Source organism: Staurois parvus, unplaced genomic scaffold (assembly GCF_062004578.1).
Source record: "Staurois parvus isolate SC_StPar_1 unplaced genomic scaffold, SC_StPar_1.0 ptg000287l, whole genome shotgun sequence".
In the NCBI taxonomy this organism is placed as follows: Eukaryota; Metazoa; Chordata; class Amphibia; order Anura; family Ranidae; genus Staurois; species Staurois parvus.
Genome location: NW_028318083.1, coordinates 22318204 through 22341624, shown reverse-complemented (window position 1 = coordinate 22341624; position 23421 = coordinate 22318204). Strand labels below are relative to the sequence as shown.

Here is a 23421-nt window from a genome sequence, read left to right as displayed (position 1 = left end):
AAGAGTAAGAAGAGAATGAGGAAGAAGAGAAAGAGGAAGAAGAGAAAGAAGAAGAGACAGAGGAAGAAGAGAAAGAAGAGGAAGAGAAAGAAGAAGAGGAAGAAGAAGAGGTAGAAGAGAAAGAAGAAGAGAGAATAAGAGAAAGAGTAAGAAGAGAAAGAGGAAGAAGAGAAAGAGGAAGAAGAGGAAGAAGAAGAGGAAGAAGAAGAGAAAGAAGAAGAGAGAAGAAGAGGAAGAAGAAGAGAAAAGAAGAGAAAGAAGAAGAGAAAGAAGAAGAGGAAGGAGAAGAAGAGAAAGAAGAAGAGGAAGGAGAAGAAGAGAAAGAAGAAGAGGAAGAAGAAGGAGGAAAAAGAAGAAGAGGAAGAAGAAGGAGGAAAAAGAAGAAGAAGGAGAAAGCAGAAGAAGAGGAAGAAGAAGAAGAAGAAAAAGAGAAAGAAGAAGAGGAAGAGAGAGAAGAAGTGGAAGAGAAAGAAGAAGAGGAAGAGGAAGAGAAAGAGGAAGAAGAAGAAGAGAGAAGAAGAGGAAGAAGAGAAATATGAGGAAGAGAAAGAGAAAGCGAAAGAGAGAAGCAGAAGAAGAAGAGAAAGAAGAATTCCAGTCCGCTATTATATTTGACATGAAAAAGTATTGCGGTTGCAACAATGTATCTATTTGTATCCAAACAAAACCATCTGTATCCACAATGGATACAAATAGATACAATGTTGCAACCGCTATACTTTTTCATGTCAAATATAATAGCAGAGCTCTCTGCAGGGACAGAAGTAATTAAATGCCGTTGTTTTCTCCCCGTCTATTGGCTGCACAAGTCAGAGAACACCACTAGTGAAAGAGACACAGCCAGGGAAATCCATGAACACAGCACTTTGCTTAGATTTCACGGTCAGCCTGGGCAGCAGGTGTCGCTGTGTAGGGAAGATGACATTCAAGCATGTAATATACAATGTCTCGATTATCCAGGGTAGCAGGCGTCGCTATGTATGAGAAGGGGACGTTCCGGTGTAGCGGCAAGATCTGTCCCCCATGAAGATCTGTCCCTCCTGACGCATCTGCGCATGTCACGGTACCGGCAGACACTCCAGGCTTTCGGTCAGCCGGCCAATAGGTGTCGCTGTGCAGGACATTCCAGCAGGCTGTGTGCTGTGCTCCTAGCGCTCTTCCGGTTCCGGTGCTCAGCTGGGCTGTGTGTTGTGTGGCGGCAGCATGACTCCGGAGCACGAGCTGGAGAGTGAAGATGATGATGCGGCGCCTGAGGAGGTCACCTTCCAAAGCGCTAAAAGCCGGGCGGAGGAGAGCGCCCGCCTGAGAAGGGAGGTGGCCAGCAGGTAATGAGCAGCTAGAAAGGCTCAGCTCCCCGTCCATGTGTGTGTCCTGTGGCTGCATCCCCCAGTCTGCAGAATATAGCCCAATAACAATGCAGAGCAGGGGGAAGGCAATGCATTCACTGTAGACTCCCACAATCGGTGGTCCGATTACCCACAATAAATCCCAGTCCCCATGGGTGGTAAGGCTAGGTTCACCTATATGTGTGGGTAGTGCTGCTGCGGATCCGCACCACCCACACAGAATAATGCGGCCCGTGGACGATTGTTATTACATACTGATGGCACGCCGTCTGCACTGGAAATCGCAACCGTACTGGGAACCAAGGTTCTTGTGTGGGCTGTGTTTTCAGACCTGCAGGGACTTCTTCCCTGCGTGTCCCGGGGCATGGGAGTCCATTCAAATGAATAGGCTATTGTGCCTGCGCAAAACGCGGCCCGCAGGAACACAGATATGTGCACCAGAGGTTAATGAGCCTCTGCCTTCAGTCTATTGGCTTTCCTTCCGGTGGTGTTTACAAACATTGTGCCTATGGATCTGGTGAAATCGGTGAGACTCTGACTTTGCGGTACCAATTTGGAAAAAAAGTTCCTGCTGTTTTTTGTGATTTCATGTGCGACGTGCATAGACATTTGTAGATGAAGTCACACAGACGTCAGGCAAGTCGCACATGAAATCGCACTGACCTGCAGCTACTTCAAGAGAAGTACACAATTTCAGAGTTGCATTCAGTGTGATCCAGGGGTAAGGAAGGGGTGCTTCCTCTATTGTTGAATGGGCTAAATCAGTGGTCTCCAAACTGTGGCCCAGGGCCGAATGCGGCCCTTTGCTTGCTTTTATTTGGCCACTGGGACACTTTAATTCACTGACGCCAATGAAAGGCATAATTCCTCCTAATGACACCAATGATGGGCAAATTCCTACCAATAAGATAAATGGTGGGGCATAGTGTCCCCCCCCCCCATGACACCAATAAAGGGGCACAATACCTCCCAGTGACACCAATGATGAGGCACAATTCCTCCCACTGTCGCACAATGATAGGAGATTGTTTACTTCCACTGATGCTGGGATATTTTGTATTCCCGTTGACCATAGTCCAGCCCCCCTAAAGAATGAAGGACCATAAACTGGCCTTTTGTTTAGGAAGTTTGGAGGCCCCTGGGCTAAATGTTTGTAAACATTATGGCTTACACTTGATTGTTTCATAGTGATCACAGGGCACACAATCACTCTGATCTGTGCAAATTATAGCTCAGGTCACAGGCGCACTGGCAGCCCAAGTGCATTTTCTGAATGGCACTCCCGAAACTCATATCCACCTCCCCACCATTTTTCCTTCCAATACGTCAGTAATGAGCTGGCTAAAGAGACCCTGTCACCAGTTTAAGGTTTTGTTTTTTTTTTCCTATTTATTTGAAGGCACTTGCTCCAAAGCCTTAATAAAATCACTGCCCAGAAATGGGGAAACATGAGAAGAATGTGACAGTTCAGTTGTGTCCAGTTTTTTTCTGGATGCTCTCTGCTAGGTTGCAGCCAAATGACAGCGCTGAGACTACTTCAGAGCACTGCTCTTGATCCCAACATATGTCAACAAATGAAACTGAGGCTGTTATCTGAAGGGGCTCTCCTGCACACAACTTTAGTTCTCTTTGTGTACATATTCTGAAGCTGAATTCAAGAGAAGCTTTCTGAGTGCAGGCTTGGCGTTGTCTATTTAATTGATGGAGCAGCCAGGAGAGGAGCAACAGAGGATGTTTGAAAAGAGAAAAAGATCAGCTTCCTCTGATTCTTCCCCTGCCTCTAAGTCTGCAATGCATTAACTATTCAAGAGGGCGGCCCAGCCAGGCTAGGGGACATACCTGTTAGTTGCAGCCTGTCTTCCAGGTTTTGGGCACACGTGTGCCTCCTGCTGACCCATGTTGTGATTGGACACAGCACAAATTTGTCAGCAGGTTTCAGGCATTGATTTCAGCTGAAACCTGATGAGCATCCAATCACAGTTTACAAACGCACAGAACAGTGAGTAGAAGCAGCACACAGTTAACCCCTTGATGTTAATCCCTTCCCAGCCAGTGTCATTAGTACAGTAATATATCTGATCATGATATTTGTGTCACTATAGTTGTCGGTGTCCCTCCCAGTCAGTGTCTGTTAGCACCAGCTTACCCGCCACACTAAAAGTTGCTAATCGGCACCATTATTAGTATAGCATCTATATCTGCATGACTTCCAGTATATATACCATCGTGTGTAGACACTATAACATTCACACAAATCAATCAATATATACTTATTAGGATTTTATTTTTTACCAAATACATGTAGCAGAATAATAGAATTTTGGACTAAATTTATGAAGAAATTTGATTTTATTGGATAGGTTTTATAACATAAAGTAGAAAATGCCTTTTTTTTCCCCCAAATTTTCAGTGTTCTTTTGCCAATATAAGGCAAACCGAACTGCTTTCAGTTGGCCAGATGAATATGCCTTACCTGGGTTGCATTCCCCCCTTTTGCCCTAAAGTGATATATTTATACTTGCCTGCTCTGTGCAATGGCTCTTCTGGGACCCCCTGCCAGTGCTTCTGGCTTCTTCGCCCTGCTGAGTGCACTTGTTATGGGGGCACTTGTGCATGCTCACTCCTGATCCCCGCTCTGTGTGTAGCCTTGCAGCCCCTTTCTCCTCATTGACTGTGATTGACAGCATTGGGTGCCAATGGCTCCTGCTGCTGTTTCTGGGACAAAAAGGAAGGAGAGAACTGGGAAAGCCGCTACTCGTGCACTTTATGCACATATCTTTCCACACCAAAATTTTTAAAGAATCTGCAGACATGCAGATGTGCCACTCGTATCTTCTGGGGCATTTAGGAGCTGGAAGAGACTGGCTGTGCACAGCAGTGGATTTCAGCGCATTCACACAAATGCGGCCAGTTAAAGGTGGATGGGCAGTATAGTGTCCAGCATCATTTGTGTGCATGCGCAGAAATCTGCAGCACATGAGCCATAAAGTTGCAGTTTAGTAACCCACTGCTTCCTGGGATAGCTGTGATGTAGCAGTCCCAGGAGGCAGCAGGGCCCTGCCTAGATAGGAAACCTGGATGTGCGATCTTTCAGCAACCCGTAGCTAAAATTAAAAAGCATTTAATTAGCATTTGTGTAAGGGGGAGGGACAGAATAAGGAATTGTTGTTTGAGTTTAGTAATGCTATACATTTGTGGTCTCTTCAATGACTCTGCCCCTCAGGCACTGTCACTTTTAAAATCGGCACAGCAGTGTGGGGCTCCACCTGCACAGGCATGTCATTCATTTATAGAGATCTTTGAATAAATAAGCTACAAGTCCTGTCCTCTATTGTGGCAGCTGGACTTGTAGTTCTCAATGGACTACAAGTGCCCAGATCCTGTGTTCAGCACTGTCCATTTTATTTATTATAAAATCTAATAAACTCTCATGTAGATCATAGCAGTCAGGCAATCTTTCCTATGATTTTGCTTAAAAAAAGTTTCAATAACTTCTATGATCACTAAAACAAACTGATAATACTTTCGTTAGATCTAAATGTGAATTTTCTTTACCAGAGAGAAGGCCCTCTTAAAAGAGAAGAGGAAACGCAAACAAGAGCTTTTCAGTGAGCAAAAGGTAAAAACCATATTGTCCAGTCATACAATGTAATGGTGTTGCATGATCAAATTTCTGAATTGCGCAATTCCTCAGTACACCCCTGTATTTAACGTCAACTTCTCCTTGAGCACCATTAGTAATGGAAAAAACATTGTACCTGTGTTCTTTTACACCATATATGTTAAGTGACCCATCAAAAAACCATGACATTGCTAAATACTCCAAGTGTTGCACCCGTGGACTTGATTAGAGACAGATTACTATTTTAGGGTGCAGAAACTACAGACATACCCTCTTTGTAAGATTCTCATAATATATGGATTTTCAATTGCTGATAGACTCGGGCCTTTCAATCTCCTTATGATCTCGCCCTGTCTGCTATTGAAAAGGTGTAAAGCTCCCAGTCAGACTAATGCTTTAGTCCTCATGCACACTGGACGTTTTTACAGCGGCTGTTTTTGGCTTTTGACGTTTTTTCTACAGCCAGTAAACTCCCCAGCATGTTATTCTTTGTCTGTGCACACTGTGCAGCACTGTCAGAGAGGCTGACCCAGTTGCTGAACGAGCTGATTCGGGTGGATCCGAACATTATTGTTGGGATCATTTCCAGAGCCTGGAGCAGCTCTTTGATGTCAGTTGGCAGTGGATTTTATCCCTCTGCTGGCTGATTCTTGGTTGCAGGAGAGCACTAAGTGTGGTCCTGTGACCCACAGGAGAAGTATGGCCAAAAAACGTTGGCCATACTTCTCTTTTATTGAGGATAGTGCACACCTGTGAATTAAGATAGGTATTCATGGAAAGTATTCATATTCTAGGAAAGGCTGGAATTTCTACTCTTCATGTGTTTTCATGCAGCAAAATGCATATGTTTTGTTGCATAAAAACGGTGTATGAATAGACCCTAAGTGATTTAGTGGCTCTGCAGTAATAGTCTTCTTAGTAAAATGTTGGTTTCAGTTTTGGTTGCCAAAAAGTAGTTATACCTAGCAGCAGTAATAAAAATCCCCAATGTAACTTAGCCCTGGTCAGCTTCCCATGTTGTGTACGAAGCAAAGCTTTTTCTTCAGTAGAATAAAAGTATCAAGATATGGAAAAAGGAACAACCTACATCTAAACTAATACTTTTTGCTTGGTTCCTTAGATTGTTTTCATAAATATATTTCCAGTAATAACTTGTTTTGTGCTTGAATTTACAAATAATCCATTTTACCTTCTATTTTAGAAAAAAAAGCTGCTTTCAGACGACATCCTTCAAACGGTCACTGCACTTTCAGAGAAACAGTAAGTTTACGTCATTACCTACTTTACACGGGTTGATTTTTCCTTTGTCGTCTTTCAGGAATCAACTTGCGAGAACAGTGTTTCTCCCAACAAAACTCAGTATTTTATACATTCTTAGAAGAGGATTGGCTATATCATAACCTTCTCCTTTTTTATTTTTAACTGATTGTCAGCGTAGAGTGGTACTTTACTCACCTGCAAACAGCGATGTGGTTTAGCGACCTGTGAGTTACACTCAACCGGATATGAGGGACAAGGTTTCCTATTCCTTCTGCCTGGGGTTTTCTGTTCTCTTTCAGTCATATGGCAGTGTAGCTTTCAATGCTCACTTCATGTTTGTTGCTCCTTATTTTTTTTGTTTAGGTATGGAGGTCATGTTGTCTCCCTATTAACCAGAGGTCTTCCCATTAGATCACGTTTTGTCATACAACGTCTGTCCAGGAATACTTGTCAGATCAGTGCATTGCAGCCATAGCCATGCAACTGCTGTAGAAGTAAGGGTAAATGGGAACCGAGCTTTCTTGCAGAAGTTGAGACAGGTCTGTTTTCAGTTATTAAGTTGTCTTCATGTACATTTGGCTGGTAGGCAAGGGACCTGCAAGTCTATTTACAAGTCCCTTTTAATGACTGCAGTTAGAGTGGAGATAGTTTCCAGGCTAGGGATTTTCTGTGTACATATACCTGCCATCCCTTGTCAGTGCAATGTAGACAGAGAAGGGAAAGCAGTCCCAGAGTCTGGGATGGTTCCTCAAAGATATGGACTTTCTGTATTGGAAAAAAGGGACCCTGCACAGTCCTGAAATGTTGGCTACTGTAGGATGACCATAAAGGTTGTTTATCAAATTTTCTTCCTTGCATAATGAAGACCAGTGAATAATATTGTTTTTAAGGTAGGCCAGTGAATCCTGCTTGTCGACATCCTGCAGTTACATTCTGTTTGAATTTAGTCCCTCACATCATTCCTTGGTATGCTGAAGACGCTGTATGTGTTAATTTTTACTGTATGTGAACAACATGGACCAATTGTTTAGCCTGTTATTTTAGGGTGTCTTTCAGCATAGATACTATGCTGGCTGTACACATAGCAATTTTCCATTTCAATCAAAAAAACAAGTGAAAGGATCAAGGCAACCCAAGACTCCTTCTTCACATCTATAGCACATGTAGTCTCATCTCCACACTGCACCATAGGCATCCAACAGAAAAATAGATGTAGACATTAGTTTCTGTACTGCATCTGAAGTATGTGTGATTGGCCTTTTATGGTAGTCGATATGTGGGGAAACCTCCCATGGTAGTTTATTGGCTGTCAGGTGCCCATAACCTTTGATAGGTTCATTATATTGAACAAAGTTTTGGATTAAGTTAGTCATAAATGAAGGAGGAAGTTCTGGTCTTCTGATAACATTGAAATGTGCTGGATTAATGTACTTGACGTATAATAACCAATAAATGATACATTTAAAAGCAGATCTTTAGTTCATTTAAAAAATTGAGCAGGCAGGCAGCCTTTTATTGCATAAGAGACATGCTATAGCCCTTATTCTGTTAAATATACGTGTTTAATATTATATTAAGTAGTGAAGTAGTCAAAAGAATATACAGAACAATAGCATGTTGTATTTTGTTCTTCAAACATTTTGTTTTTCTTTTTTCCACTCTAAAGTTTTGATATTTTCACCTTCTCTGTTTGGTCTGCTATTACCGGTTTATAATTGTGTTTTTTTTTTTTTCTTTTTTTTCTTCATAGAGGTGAACCCTCTGAACCTACTGATGAGACAAAGGGAAAAGGTAACATTTAATATGTGACTATTTTCTTGTGTGTGTATTGCCTCGACTATATCATCTTGATAAGATTCTGTAAAGTCAGATTTATATTGTACTTGCAATATTTATTAAATTGTTTGGTTATCAATATATACTTATATAAATTAGGATGCCCCTCCTCACCTGGCAAGTAATAATTACTATCTGGGCTTATTCAATGGGTGAGAGAACGGAGTGGAGATAAATTAGTATAAAATGTTAGCTCCCTAGCACAGCATCCTGAGCTCTGAACGTAAAGACAGTAATTAAAACTAAATGTGAAAGCAAGGATTCATAAACAGGTAGGGTATAATACGGTAAGTATGTACCAATTTAAATGAGTTTCAAGAGTTGGAAGCATCCCACCAAGTCCCTTTTTAGAACCATGTTTCAGCAGTCAAAAGTTATCCACTTTCCATCCAGGACTGTGGGCATTTTGAAAGATACAGCAGATCTTCATTTTAAATGGCCACACTGTCTGGTAGCAGCCTGTAGCTTTGGCTATTCGTTTTAATTAGCATTATGGCCTCATGCACACAGGGCTTGAAAAAAACGCATATTGCAAAGGTGTTTTGCATTTTTTTTCCTGCCTCTAAACTCCCCTCTATATTAACCTATGTGTCCACGCACAAGTAGGCCTTTAGAGACAGAAAAGAACCCCAGAGCCAGCACATTCAGGAGAGGAGCGTTTTGGCTAAAAAAAATGCCTGACATACCTAATTGCGTCTAAATGCATTTGCAAAATGCGGCTTTAGGAGCATTTTTAACACTGTTTTTTTCCTCCTCTGGAGCATGGGTCTTCAGGTGAGTTAAAAAAAAATAATCCTAAATGGGTGGGGCCTATTATGTGCAAGTTGCTGCATCCTCCTCCAGCAGGAGCAAGCACTGTGGGGTGACAAAACCAATGCTAAATTGAAGGCATCGGGTGAGCATTGTCAGCCCCACTGCAGGATCTCCAATGGACAGCACTGTGACTGGAAGGATTACCAGGTAAAAGTATTACCAGGTAAAAGTTAGTGCAATACAACAGATAACAAGATTAAGGTCTGCAAATTGGCCATTGCTTGTGCAGCTATATATTTTTCATTTTGCAGTTTATATACGCTTTATAACAGAAAGGTCTCACTTTTTTGTTTGACTCGATCTCTAAAGCCTTCAGTCAGTTTTATCTGTGTTTTTTTCTATTCTACTACCACCAAAGCTGCTTCAACTCTTTCTCTATTGCATTGGAAGAGCTGTTCATGTTCACTTACCAGGCAGGGAGGTTTTCCAGTCAAATATGTGTTTATTGCTTTATAGAGCACTGCATTTGGTACAGAAGTGCCAAGAAGCAGCTAGATAACCAACCTGTCTGTTTAAATGTGCAGAAGCAAGTAGCCAATCAGAGCTGTAGAGGAGAAATTTAAGCATTTGGGTACAAAAGACAAGTTCCAACAAGCTAAAAACAGAGCTAGTCATGCTGTGCGCTATATCTTGTGCGCCCATAATTTAGGACCTAATTTATATCCCTTTCAACAGGCAATGCAGAGAAGAAACACAGTGGCAAACACAAACATGCTAAGAAGTTACGTCCTAGAAAAAGGTACTAGATTTTCTCTTTTTAAAACTACTTTTTCCAAAAGGATATTTGTAGAATTATTTTTTTTTTTCTAAATCTGAGCCTGGGCTAATGAAGGGACCATAGTCAAGTTCAAGTTATGTTTTGCAATTTAATTTGAAAGTTAAAATGATATTTAAATGTGTGCCCAGTTTGATTATTGTAGCCCAAAGGTAATCTGACTTTTCCTCACTCATTTCTGGTCTCTGAATGATTGCTGTCCAGAGCTATTACCTGCAGACCTAAAAGTACCCTGAAAGGTTTATTTGTTTTGGTGTATATCTGTTTACACAATTTGAAGCTGCACAATTTAAACACTTTGAAAGCATTGTACTAATTTGGTAGTCCTCATGTCACCTAGACCTGCCCACATGACACATAACTTTCATAGCGGCCAATATCTAGGTCCGGGAATGTTCTTATGATAGGAAGGGGTGATGTCATCACTTTAGCAAAATTAGGTAAACTGGGATGCCTAACAAGGAAAAATCCTGTTATTCTGAAGGGTAGAGTCCCTAAAATAGGGTAACTCAAAAATTGCTTACAAATAATAATGGCCGGCTCGCTGATTGTAATACAAAGAGTGGTATCCTCGGAACCAATTAGATATAGACAAAACAAACAGAAACCAGGGAAAGAGATCCACTGGCGTAGAGGTTCCAATGAGAACAACCGCGGCTATATAGAAAACAATTTATTACAGAATCAAATACACAAATAATTAAACAAAAATAAGGATGTCTGACAACCTCACCACACACAGACAAATAAAAAACGGAAAAGGATAGAAGAAAATAGCCCACGCCCCAAGATCCCCGCACCCCTGTCGTGCACCTGGAGAGTCAAAGGGACAGAATAGATGGACCTAAATGAAGATGGTAAATTGTGACAAATGGGAAAAAAGGATTCAATAAATGGAGACAAAAAGCACAATATGATAGCAGCAATAATAAGCATCTAAGAAATTATTCAGATAGGTTTAAACCATGTATAATGTCATGATTTAGCCTCAGCAATATATGGATGGATCCCCATTAGGGGTAGAGTTCACTCCCACCTGCCTACCTCTCCATTCTTGATAATAACCTCATATCGAGGAAAGTTCTGCATCGTCGCGGATGCTATATGTAATATCTGGAGAGGCAGGGAGTAGATTACTTCAATGTATTGCAATGAGACAAATCGGTGGATAATTTAAACATCAGAAGCATGGTATTCATTGAGATAATGGAGGTCAAAGTTCAACGTTTAAACCACAGTTGTGCTAGACACATGTCATGTGATAAGTCCCATTTATCAAAGCAGGTCAAACAGTAGACGGTATAATAACTGCCAATTCATTCACACACTGGATAATTTACCCAGGATAAGGGCAAATATCTTGCACCCGGAGGGCACAGTTGTATATTAGTAACAACAGTGTGAATATGGCAATTCAAAAAGTCCTGTTCCAATCACAATATTGAGAGAACCCTGTGATTATTAGAGGATTGCCACATCAATGCAGATATGGGTAACATATAGCGATCTATGAAGTAATATAGCGATACACAGCAGGCCTGAAATCGGATGATTCAGAGGCAATGAGGAAAAATGCCAGCCATTTCATGTAGGCAGTAAATCTCCATACATTGATGGTATATTAGAGTCATTACATTCTAATGCTGATGTTACTTGAGGTACTCTCACCACATCCTGGGTTTTGCTGTGTAAAGATGGAGGTCTCAGTGAACACTGTTATCAGATCATTATCTGTTCCTACTGTGTAAGGGGGTTTCTCCTGATTTCCCCATCAGCATTATGCATAGGTATACTCCGGTCCTTAATGTGCAGAGCAAGCAGCTGAGCGGCCGGGCTATGTGTCACGGCACCTATTCCTGAATCGTCAGCGTTGTGTGCAGATAGGTACACATCCAGAACATGCAGAGCGGTCAGCGGAGCAGCTGGGATGTAAAGCAGCATTTACCCGCTGGTACACCGGCATGATGTGTACCTGTGTACACATCCAGGACATGCAGGGCGGCTCGCTGGATGGCCAGGCCAGGATGACAGGAATGTGGGTGTCACCAGGATCTGACGTCAATGCGTTTCGCCCACTGGGTCATGTGGGCTTCTTCAGGATGTGGAAGCCATGTTTGTGAAGGTTTTTATAGCTCATAAGAGCCTCGTTTTCAATCGTCCTCCATAACATGGTCTCAGTCAGCATCAGGTAAAGATGAGAAATATAAAATTATAGAAAACATCATTCCGGATAAGAAATCATGTAATCTATACAGAAAGGCATATCACAATTTAGCTAAGTAGCAAAAAGGTGTATAATTACAGTTGTGCAAACACGTGTGGAATGTAAGCCAGAGTAAGATTCACCACAAAACAAAAAATTACATCAAATCCCAAATACAATAAATTACATCTAGAATATATATATATATATATATATATATATATATATATATATATATATATATATATATATATATAAAAATCTGACAACCATACAGTGTCACTGAGACCTCCATCTTTACAATGCAAGACCCAGGATGTGGTGAGAGTACCTCAACTAACATCAGCATTAGAATGTAATGACTCGAATATACCATCAATGTATGGTGATTTACTGTCTACATCAGCGGTTCTCAACCTGGGGGTCGCGACCCCTTTGGGGGTCGAACGACCATTTCCCAGGGGTCGCCTAAGACCATCGGAAAACACATATTTCCGATGGTCTTAGGAACCGAGACACCGCTCCTCTGACTCAGTCGATGTGTGGGCGGGATGATACGCTGCCCTGTCACCTGGCCACACCTCCGGGATCCCTCAACAACTCCGCCTCCTCGCCGCTGATTGGCCACCGGAACTGTAGCTCAGGAGAGGCACACAGGCGGCCAATCACCGGCGAGGAGGTGGAGCTTGGAGAGGAGGAGCCGAGCGGCAGCGCGCGTAGATCTAAGAAGATCAAGGGAACTGCCGGAGTAAGTGAAGAGGAGAGCGGCCAGAGAAGGAAGACAGCTGACAGGTAAGTGAGAGAGCGAGCCCAGGCTGGAGCAGGGGTCAGCAAGGTAAGTATCATTGGTGTCAGTGGGAGGAATAGTGCCCCATCATTTGTGTGACTAATACCAATAATGGGGCACTATTTCTCCCACTGACACCAATGATGGGGCACTATTTCCTCCCCCCCCCCCCCCGCACTGACACCAATGATGGGGCACTATTCCTCCCCCCCACTGACACCGACGATGGGGCACTATTCCTCCCCCCCCCCACTGACACCAACGATGGGGCACTATTCCTCCCCCCACCGACACCAAGAATGGGGCACTATTCCTCCCCCCACCGACACCAACGATGGGGCACTATTCCCCCCCCCCCACTGACACCAATGATGGGGCACTATTCCCCCCCCCCACTGACACCAATGATGGGGCACTATTCCCCCCCCTGACCCCAAAGATGGGGCACTATTTCCCCCTCCACCACACTGACATCAATGATGGGGCACTATTCCTCCCACTGACACCAATGATGGGGCACTATTCCCCCCCACTGACACCAATGATGGGGCACTATTCCCCCCACTGACACCAATGATGGGGCACTATTCCCCCCACTGACACCAATGATGGGGCACTATTCCCCCCACTGACACCAATGATGGGGCACTATTCCCCCCACTGACACCAATGATGGGGCACTATTCCCCCCACTGACACCAATGATGGGGCACTATTCCCCCCACTGACACCAATGATGGGGCTCTATTCCCCCCACTGACACCAATGATGGGGCTCTATTCCCCCCACTGACACCAATGATGGGGCTCTATTCCCCCCACTGACACCAATGATGGGGCACTATTCCCCCCACTGACACCAATGATGGGGCACTATTCCCCCCACTGACACCAATGATGGGGCACTATTCCCCCCACTGACACCAATGATGGGGCACTATTCCCCCCACTGACACCAATGATGGGGCACTATTCCCCCCACTGACACCAATGATGGGGCACTATTCCCCCCACTGACACCAATGATGGGGCACTATTCCCCCCACTGACACCAATGATGGGGCACTATTCCCCCCACTGACACCAATGATGGGGCACTATTCCCCCCACTGACACCAATGATGGGGCACTATTCCCCCCACTGACACCAATGATGGGGCACTATTCCCCCCACTGACACCAACGATGGGGCACTATTCCCCCCACTGACACCAACGATGGGGCACTATTCCCCCCACTGACACCAACGATGGGGCACTATTCCCCCCACTGACACCAACGATGGGGCACTATTCCCCCCACTGACACCAACGATGGGGCACTATTCCTCCCACTGACACCAACGATGGGGCACTATTCCTCCCACTGACACCAACGATGGGGCACTATTCCTCCCACTGACACCAACGATGGGGCACTATTCCTCCCACTGACACCAACGATGGGGCACTATTCCTCCCACTGACACCAACGATGGGGCACTATTCCTCCCACTGACACCAACGATGGGGCACTATTCCTCCCACTGACACCAACGATGGGGCACTATTCCTCCCACTGACACCAACGATGGGGCACTATTCCTCCCACTGACACCAACGATGGGGCACTATTCCTCCCACTGACACCAACGATGGGGCACTATTCCTCCCACTGACACCAACGATGGGGCACTATTCCTCCCACTGACACCAACGATGGGGCACTATTCCTCCCACTGACACCAACGATGGGGCACTATTCCTCCCACTGACACCAACGATGGGGCACTATTCCTCCCACTGACACCAACGATGGGGCACTATTCCTCCCACTGACACCAACGATGGGGCACTATTCCTCCCACTGACACCAACGATGGGGCACTATTCCTCCCACTGACACCAACGATGGGGCACTATTCCTCCCACTGACACCAACGATGGGGCACTATTCCTCCCACTGACACCAACGATGGGGCACTATTCCTCCCACTGACACCAACGATGGGGCACTATTCCTCCCACTGACACCAACGATGGGGCACTATTCCTCCCACTGACACCAACGATGGGGCACTATTCCTCCCACTGACACCAACGATGGGGCACTATTCCTCCCACTGACACCAGTGATGGGGCACTACTCCTTCCACTGCAAAATTACAGTTATGAAGTAGCAACGAAAATAATTTTATGGTTGGGGGTCACCACAACATGAGGAACTGTATTAAGGGGTCGCGGCATTAGAAAGGTTGAGAACCACTGTTCTACATGATATGGCTGGCATTTTTCATCATTGCCTTTGAATCATCTTATTTCAGGCCTACTTTGTATCTCTATATTACTTCATAGATCGCTATATCCGTTACCCATATCTGCATTGATATGGCAATCATCCAATAATCACAGGGTTCTCTCATTATTGTGATTGGAACAGGACTTTTTGAATTGCCATATTCACACTGTTGTTACTTATATACAACTGATATATGCCCTTATCCTGGGTAAATTATCCAATGTGTGAATGAATTGGCAGTCGTCATATCGTCTAGTGTTTGACCTGCTTTGATAAATGGGACTTATCACATGACATGTGTCTAATCACAATTGTGGTTTCGACATTGAACTTTGACCTCCATTATCTCCGTGATTACCATGCTTATGATGTTTAAATTATCCACCGATTTGTCTCATTGCAATACATTGAAGCAAGCTACTCCCTGCCTCTCCAGATATTACATTTAGCATTCGTGATAATGCAGAACTTTCCTCGATATGAGGTTATTATTAAGAATGGAGAAGTAGGCAGGTGGGAGTGAACTCTACCCCTAATGGGGATCCATCCATATATTGCTGAGGCTAAATCATGACATTATACATGGTTTAAACCTATCTGAATAATTTCCTAGATGCTTATTACTGCTGCTATCATATTGTGCTTTTTGTCTCTATTCATTTATTGAATCCTTTTTTTCCCATTTGTCACTATATACCATCTTCATTTAGGTCCATCTATTATTTCCCTTTGACTCTCCAGGTGCATGCTAGGGGTGCCGGGATCTTGGAGCGTGGGCTATTTTCTTCTATCATTTTCCATTTTTTATTTGTCTGTGTGTGGTGAGGGTGTCAGACATCCTTATTTTTGTTTATTAATTTTGTATTTGATTCTGTAATTTTTGTTTTCTATTTAGCCGTGGTTACGCCAGTGGATCTTTTTCCCTGGTTTCTTTCTGTTTGTTTTGTGATGTCATCACTTCCTGTAGTGTTGGCTATGACTGTGGGTGGAGATGAGAGCAAAGAGGTCAGAAGGGTGAGCTTTAAACAGTGTCACTTTTAATGGTTTGTCCTGGTTTCCCCATGGGTGGAGTTCCCTGTGTGGATGAATTTGGCTTAGCAGAACTTTGGTCAAATAACTAAAAAAAAAAAAGAAAGTTGCCATCTGGTTTCTGTGAATAATCCCAGTCTCTCCTGTAATACTTGAGTAGTAACTAAACTGACAGTATACAGTGCATTCATAAAATATTCAGATCCCCTTCACTTTTTATTATTATAAATGAAAAACTTGAAATATCACATTTGAAATAAGTATTCAGATCCTTTGCAACAACACCTGAAATTTAGCTCAGATGCCTCCCATTTCTCTTAAAAGTTGCTGAGATGTTTCCACACCTTAATTGAAGTACATCTGTGATAATTTAAATTGATTGGAAATGATTTGGAAAGGCACAGACCTCTGCATGCATGCTGTATTAGAGCAAAAGCTCTAAGGTCAAAGAAACTGCCTGCAGAGCTCATAGACAGGATTATTGCAAGGCACAGATCTGGGGAAGGCTACAAAAAGTTCTGCTGCATTGAAGGTTCCTAAGAGCACAGTCGCCTCCATAATTCTCAGATGGCAGAAGTTTGGCACAACCAGGGCTCCTCCAAGACCCGATCACCCACCTGGCCCTGCTGAGCAATCAGGAGAGAAGGGCCTTAGTAAGAGAAGTGACCAAGAACCCAATGGTCACTCTGACTAAGCTCCAGAGATCCTGTGTGGAGATGGGGCAAAGTTCCAGAAGGACAACCATCACTGCAGCCCTACAACGATCTGGACTTTTTAGCAGAATGGCTATACAGAAGCCTGGCCTCGATGCAAAACACATGAAAGTCTGCTTGGAGTTTGCCAAAAAGATTTGGTCTGTGCCTTGCAATAATTCTGCCTCTGAGCTCTGCATGCAGTTCCTTTTGACCTTATGGCTTTTGTTCTGATGCCATATGCTATCAGAACAAAAGCCATAAGGTCAAAAGGAACTGTCAGCTCTGAGGGCTTTTATTGAGAGGTGTGTGCCTTTCCAAATCATGTTCAATCAATTTAATTTACTACAGGTGGACTCCAGTCTAGGTGTAGAAACATCTCAGCAATGATCAAAAGATATGGGAGGCACCTGAGCTAAATTTCAAGTGTTGTTGCAACGGTCTGGATACTTATGCCAATGTGATATTTCAGTATTTTAATAAATTCACAGACATTTCTAAAATTCTGTCTTAATTTTGTCACTGAGTATATGGTACTGAGTGTAGATTAATGAGAAAGAAATTTATTAAAATAACTGTAGTATCAGGCTGCAACATAACAAAATTGAAAAAAGTGAAGGTGGTATGAATACTTTATGAATGTACTATATATTTTGAAAGATTACAGTTGTGTTTTTTTTTTTTTTTATGTTTTTTTTTCTAAGACACAGAAACTGCTTGATAGAAATGAATGAATGTTTTCCAATCTTATGTGGCATGATTCTCTTTTCACAGGCTCCAAAACAAATATGCTGTTGTGCACCTGAATGATCAAAATACAGTAGATTTACAGCAACAAAAGGCAAAACAGTTCCTCCAGAACATATTGTATGGAAAAAACAAAAACAGGACCACAGGTTTGTATTGAACGATTGTGGTGAATCATTTTATCTGTCTGTGATGACTTTTATTTAAAGCGGTATTAAACACAACTTTTTTTTTTTTTACTTCCCCTATATAAAAGCATTTAATATGTTAGCACAGTCCAGTGATGGTGACACCTCTGCGCATGTGGGTAATATTTAGAATTAGGAAGGTTGAAAGAAAGTTAAATTTGTGTTGTCTGCTCTTATAAATTCTACTTGAATTAAAAATAAAAAGATAAATTAACCTTACTGTGTCCTTCTTTGCTCTTAACTCTCTCAGTAGCAGTTTGATTAACTACCTAGATCAGTCATCCAAATGATAAATTATGCAAAATGTGCTTGAAAAAGAGACGCCATGATTAAAGTCACTTTGAAAACCCTACAAACAAACTTTAGTGGGTACTATATTCTACAGCAATAAGGATAACCATTTTTTCCTTTGGAAGCTGAAAACGGAATCAAAGTTAAAGGATTTTTTTAAATACTTAAAAGTGTCACCTGTTTGTGTGTCTGCATTTCGCTTGTTGATACTATTATGCTGGTCATATACAGCACACAGCCATGTGATTGTTTTGATATAGTCTTTTTCACATAACGAGCAGCTGAACTGCTGCTAGTTTGGCTTGGGAATGAACATCATGTTGAGAAAGTTGGTATAGTCACGCTTGGGGACGGGAAGAAGTTAAAAGTAAAAATGTGTTCAGTTTACTTTCTCTCATTGCATGGACTTTCTCAATTAAGTATTACTTAAAAGTTAATAGTTTAGCAATACCATCCCTAAAATAGCACATTTTAACTAAAATTACACAAACCCAAAGTAGGTTATCGTTTCACTGGTCATCAGCTTGCATATAGACATATGGAAAATGCTGATTTGACATTTGTTACAAAAATGCACATGTCAAAAGTCAGGAGGAAAAGAAGTAGTGCATGTATATGATTTCAGACTTCTGGGTAGGGGGCTCCTGCTGTCGGTGCTATCACTGGCTCCAGCACATGCTGATCACCGGGTCCCAGGCCATGATTTATGACTGGGACCTACTGTTCAGTGGAGAGAGCTCTGTGTTAGTAAACAACAAAGATCATTTGTAGACAGTATAACTTTCAGGCAAACCAATTAATATACGCTTATTGGGATTTTTTTTTTTTTTTGTAATCAAAGACATGTAGCAGAATATATTTTGGCCTAAATTTATGAAGAAATTTGATTTTTAAAATTTTTTTTATTGGACGTGTTTTATAGCAGAAAGGAAAAGTCTTTGTTTTTTTCAAAATGTTAGGTCTTTTTCCGTTTTATATACTAAAAAATAAAAACCCAGTGGAGATCAAATACCAACAAAAGAAAGCTCTATTTGTGGTGAAAAAAAGGATATCAATTTCATTTGGGTACAGTGTTGCAGGTCCGCGCAATTGCCAGTTAAAATATTGCAGTGCCAAATAGCAAAATAAGGCCTGGTCATGAAGGGGGTAAAATCTTCCAGAGGGCAAGTGGTTTTGCTATATGGTAGGATGGTTCCCTGGATAGTATAATGCCTCTTACATCAGCTGATAATATGCATAACACCTTTCATATTTGTACTTTTGTCTTTTTGCAGCAAATGAATTTTTTTCCATTTCAAGAAAAAAGGGAGCAAACAAAATGCCAGCAGTTCAGTTTACAGTCAACTCCTGGGGTATGTAATAACCAGCACCATTTATTTATTTGTTTCCAAAATACCATCAAGTAACAGGAGTGAAATGTTTTCCTAATGCAGGCCATAGACGGGGAGAAAACCGGCCGTTTTTTTTTTTTTTGTAGAAAAATCAGCCGACGTTACCACCATTGGTAGAAAAAAAGTCGGCTGATTTTCGTCCTGTCTACGGCCGGCAATTAATATAATAGCAGTGTCCCTGCAGAGAGCTCTGCTATATTTGACATTTAAAAGAAGAAGAAATAGAATATGAATAATAGGAAGAGAAAGTTGCAACATTGTGTCTATTTGTATCCATTTCAGATACAGATGTTTCTATTCGGATACAAATAGATACAATGTTGCAACCCTTATACTTTTAAATGTCAAATATCATAGCGGAGCTCTCTGCAGGGACACCGCTAATAGATTTGACATTTCTAAGTATTGCGGTTGCAAACATCTGTATCTATTTGTATGGATACAGATAGATACAGATGTTCTTTTTCTTTGGTCATGGCTCATGCGCATTTTTTTAATCGGGAAAAAGATCGTCCGATTTGACCATCATTGCCGTGAAAATTGGCCGATGGGCAAAATTGGCCGTTTTTTTCCCCAACATGAACAATTAAAAAAATGTGTCAAAATCAAGAAAACTGGCCGACCAATTCAGCCACTAACGATCCGAAAATCGGCCGATTATTTTTTTGGACGAATTTCGGCCGGTTTTCTCCCAGTCTATGGCCTGCATAACTGTGTAAAAGTGTCTGTTTTTTGTGTAAGAAACATCTTTTGTTGGCATAAATACTGTGGGGTGAATTATCAAAACTGGAGTAGAAAGAATCTGGAACACCTGTGTATGGCAACCAGTTAGCTTCTATCTACAGCCTCTTCAGTTAAGCTTTGAAAATAAAACATAGAATCTGGTTGCCGCGCAAAACTCCAGTTTTGATTCCAATCCACTAATTATTCCTTTAAAGTATAACTAAAGGCAAAACTTTTTTTTTTGGATAGAGTGGAGAGAGATTAGAAACCCTGCCAGTTTTTATTGCTTTCTGTGCCCCCATTAAGGAGATTCACCCTCTCTCATTTTCCTGTTTAGCAATACCATTGAAAGTAAAAGAGAATCCTGAATTTTGGGTTGTCCCCAGAAAAGTAATAAAGGGGAAATTTTCCTATGGGGACACCAGTTCTGGTGACCAGGGGGTCCCCAAGAAATTCCATTATTTTGCAGGGATTACCTTTCACTTCCTGTTTGGCTATGGGACAGGAATTGAAGGGAAATCTCTGAAATGGGACACAGATGGCAAAAAACATCTGACGGGTCATAACCCTCCCTTGCTCTGTCCAAAATGGGAAAAAAAAAGAAAAGTTTTACGTATATTTCTACTGTAAGGCTTTCTCATCAACATTTCTGTTTTCTAAAGAAATCCTGCCGCTTTCATTCTTTTTGCACTACTGGAAGTGCAACAATAAAGAATTGTGAAAAAAATGACAAGCACAAAGTCCTGCAGCTAAATAAAAGGGAGCAAATCTATCAATATACAGTGTGTGTGTGTAGAAGTACAGTGTGTTGCTAGTGACCCGATTTCAAATACTTATATTTAATAATGAAAATGTGTTACAGTTACATAACAAATTACACATTTCTAAGCAAGTCCTCAAGTTTCTCTCAGCATGTTATAAATGCTCTATGTGCCCTCCACCTGCTGCACGGATAACATCAAGATGATCGCTGAATTCATCCCCAATGTGTCTGAGAGTGTCTTCTTCCACAGAAGTTACTGCAGCCGTGATTCTGTTTTTTTATCTTATCCAAGTCAGCGGGTAATGGTCGAACATAAACACGTTGTTTTACATATCCCCACAAGAAAAAGTCAGGGTGTAATGTCTGCAGATCTTGGAGGCCAAGAGTGTAGTGCCAAGTATTGGGGTTCCATGAGACCTATCCAACAGTGAGGCAATGTTTCATTTATAAACTGACGAACTTGGTTGTGCCAATGTGGCAGTGCTTCATCTTGCTGAAAAATGAAATCTTCAGAGTCTTCATTAAGTTGTGGGAAAAGTCAGTCCTTCAGTATTTCAAGATAAGAATGTCCCGTAACTGTGTTTCCCTCAAAAAAAGAAATGGCCATAAATCTATGTAAACTAAACCACACAAAACACATACATTTTTGGTGAATCTCACTCATGCTGCACATGTTTTTGTGTGGCTTCTCAAGTCCCCGTTTTGTGAACATTGTGACATGAAACTTTACCGCTTAGGTGAAATGTTGTTTTATCATTAAAAATCAAATGCTGTAAGAATCTGTTGTCCTCCATGTCGTCTGAGAGCATATGACAGAAATCTAAATGTTTTCTTCTGTCACTTACATGAAGAGCTTGCACCAGTTGCAATCAGTATGGCCTCGGAAGCAAACATCATGTTAACACCCCAAACAGTTGTATGTGGGATCGTAAGTTCTCGGCTAGCATGAAGAGCGGGCTTCGCTAAAAAGCCTCTTGAATTCGTTACACAGTTTCCTCCTGAAGTACATGGTTGCCCTGGACTTTTCCCCTTACAGTTCTTCAGATTATTTATACCAACGATGAATGTTCATTTCTACTGGTGGATCAATCTCGAAATGCTGTTGGAGTTCACGCTGCACTGTTATTACAGACTCAGTCATGCTAAATTGGAGGGCACAAAACACCTTCTGTTGCATAGACGCCATCTTGTTAATGACTGAGGTTAGCATCTATTGGGCACTAGTAGTGGTATCTAGCAGCTGTCATTTGAAAATGTAGGCCACGCCCAGTTTAGTAGTACAGGTTTCATTCATTGGCAGGGTACAGTTTCACAGGTATAAGGTTTTAAAATTGGGTCATTCTTTTTGAAACACACTGTTATAAAAGAGGTCATTTTTTGGGGGGGGTTGTGTAGTCCAGGAAAAGAGAACTCCAGCAGTGCTTTAAACATAGCTTGGGAGTTGTTTGCTCACTACAAGAAGTTAGGAGCACTCTAGATTTCTATCAGGATTTCTGTACTTTTTTTTAAAGAGATAAAACATGGATATGTATGTGTATTGCAAAGATGTACTTTATACTTTTTTAAACTTGATATTTTCCATGCATACTATTAAAGTGAAAGCTTGACCTTCTTTTATCCTTTAGTAAATCCACCCCATTGTGTGTATACTGTTGTGGGAAAACTTTTGATCACCATTATTATTTTTATAAACAGGAAAAGAGGAGAAAAAGAAAGCAGCGAAGTTCAACCTTCAGTGGAGGAATAGAAAGAAACTCTGAACTTGCCATGAAAAAGACTGTAAATTGTTGTAATACGTTTGCTGCACAGTGCATGTTTTCCTGGCTTCCACTGAAAATCTATAATGATTTACTGTTCTTATCTGGGCATGTGCTGAGCCATTGTTTTTCTTTAAACCGTATGTTCTACTACTTAATGGTTACTCTTGGTAATTTGTGTATGGGTTGACTGACGGGGAAAAAGTTTCATGTAACAAACTATGACCAGATGGGAAATAAACAGATCAGACACCACATAAAGGAAAGCAACACCAATTTTGTCTATTTGCATCTTGTAAGGTAAGAACCCAGCCAATGCACCCTAAACATTTATACTTCTATCAAAATTCCTTCCTAATAATTAAAGGTGAAGTAAGGCCAAAGCGCTTTTGGTCATACTTCTCTTCGGGGACTTAGTTCTGCACTCTTGTGACCCAGATTCAGCAGACAGCTAAAGCCCGCTGTTGGCTGATGTCATGGAGCCGGTCCAGGCTCTGCAGGGATCAAAACAATGTCTGAATCCATTTAGGATTCGTCAGGAGCCTGAGCCAGCTGTGCTTGCCCCCTCCACAGCCCGGTGGTTTAGTAGGCACTGGAGAGGCAGAGCAGAGAGCTGGTGACTGACAGTCACTGTTCTGCTCAGCGAAGACCAAAAACATTCATACTTACCTAGGTGAATGCAGCATCGGTCCAATGCCACAGCTGTTCCTTACCAACTCTAAGACCAAGAACTGAGCGATCATTGCTCACATGATTGCTCAGTTCTTGGCCTTAGAGCTGGTAGGGAACAGCTGTGGCATTGGACCGATGCTGCATTCCCCTAGGTGAGTATGAATGTTTGTTTTTTTGTGTAATCCTGCACTTCTCTTTTAAAAGGTGTCAATTTGTGCAGAAGTCTAAATTTTCTCACAATCACTTATCC

The 23421-nt window shown here is 42.0% G+C and overlaps 1 protein-coding gene across 1 annotated transcript; it reads left to right on the top strand.

Annotated features, from left to right (window-relative positions):
- The first annotated feature begins 1139 nt into the window (after positions 1-1139).
- On the top strand, positions 1140-22775 carry NOL7 (nucleolar protein 7). The gene is made up of 8 exons (XM_089682300.1): positions 1140-1325; positions 4905-4965; positions 6170-6228; positions 7979-8019; positions 9553-9616; positions 17414-17535; positions 19140-19217; positions 22438-22775. The coding sequence occupies exons 1-8, from the start codon at positions 1204-1206 to the stop codon at positions 22500-22502; spliced, it is 612 nt and encodes a 203-aa protein (XP_089538426.1). The 5' UTR covers positions 1140-1203; the 3' UTR covers positions 22503-22775.
- The last annotated feature ends 646 nt before the right edge of the window (positions 22776-23421 follow it).

What these genes read in the sequence shown, in the direction of transcription:
- NOL7 (XM_089682300.1), top strand. Translation starts at nt 1,204, where the DNA reads ATGACTCCGGAGCACGAGCTGGAGAGTGAAGATGATGATGCGGCGCCT. An exon ending in AGCTTTTCAGTGAGCAAAAG is followed by an intron (nt 4,966 to 6,169) that starts GTAAAAACCATA and finishes CTTCTATTTTAG; the next exon opens with AAAAAAAAGCTGCTTTCAGA. An exon ending in AAACAAAAACAGGACCACAG is followed by an intron (nt 17,536 to 19,139) that starts GTTTGTATTGAA and finishes GTCTTTTTGCAG; the next exon opens with CAAATGAATTTTTTTCCATT.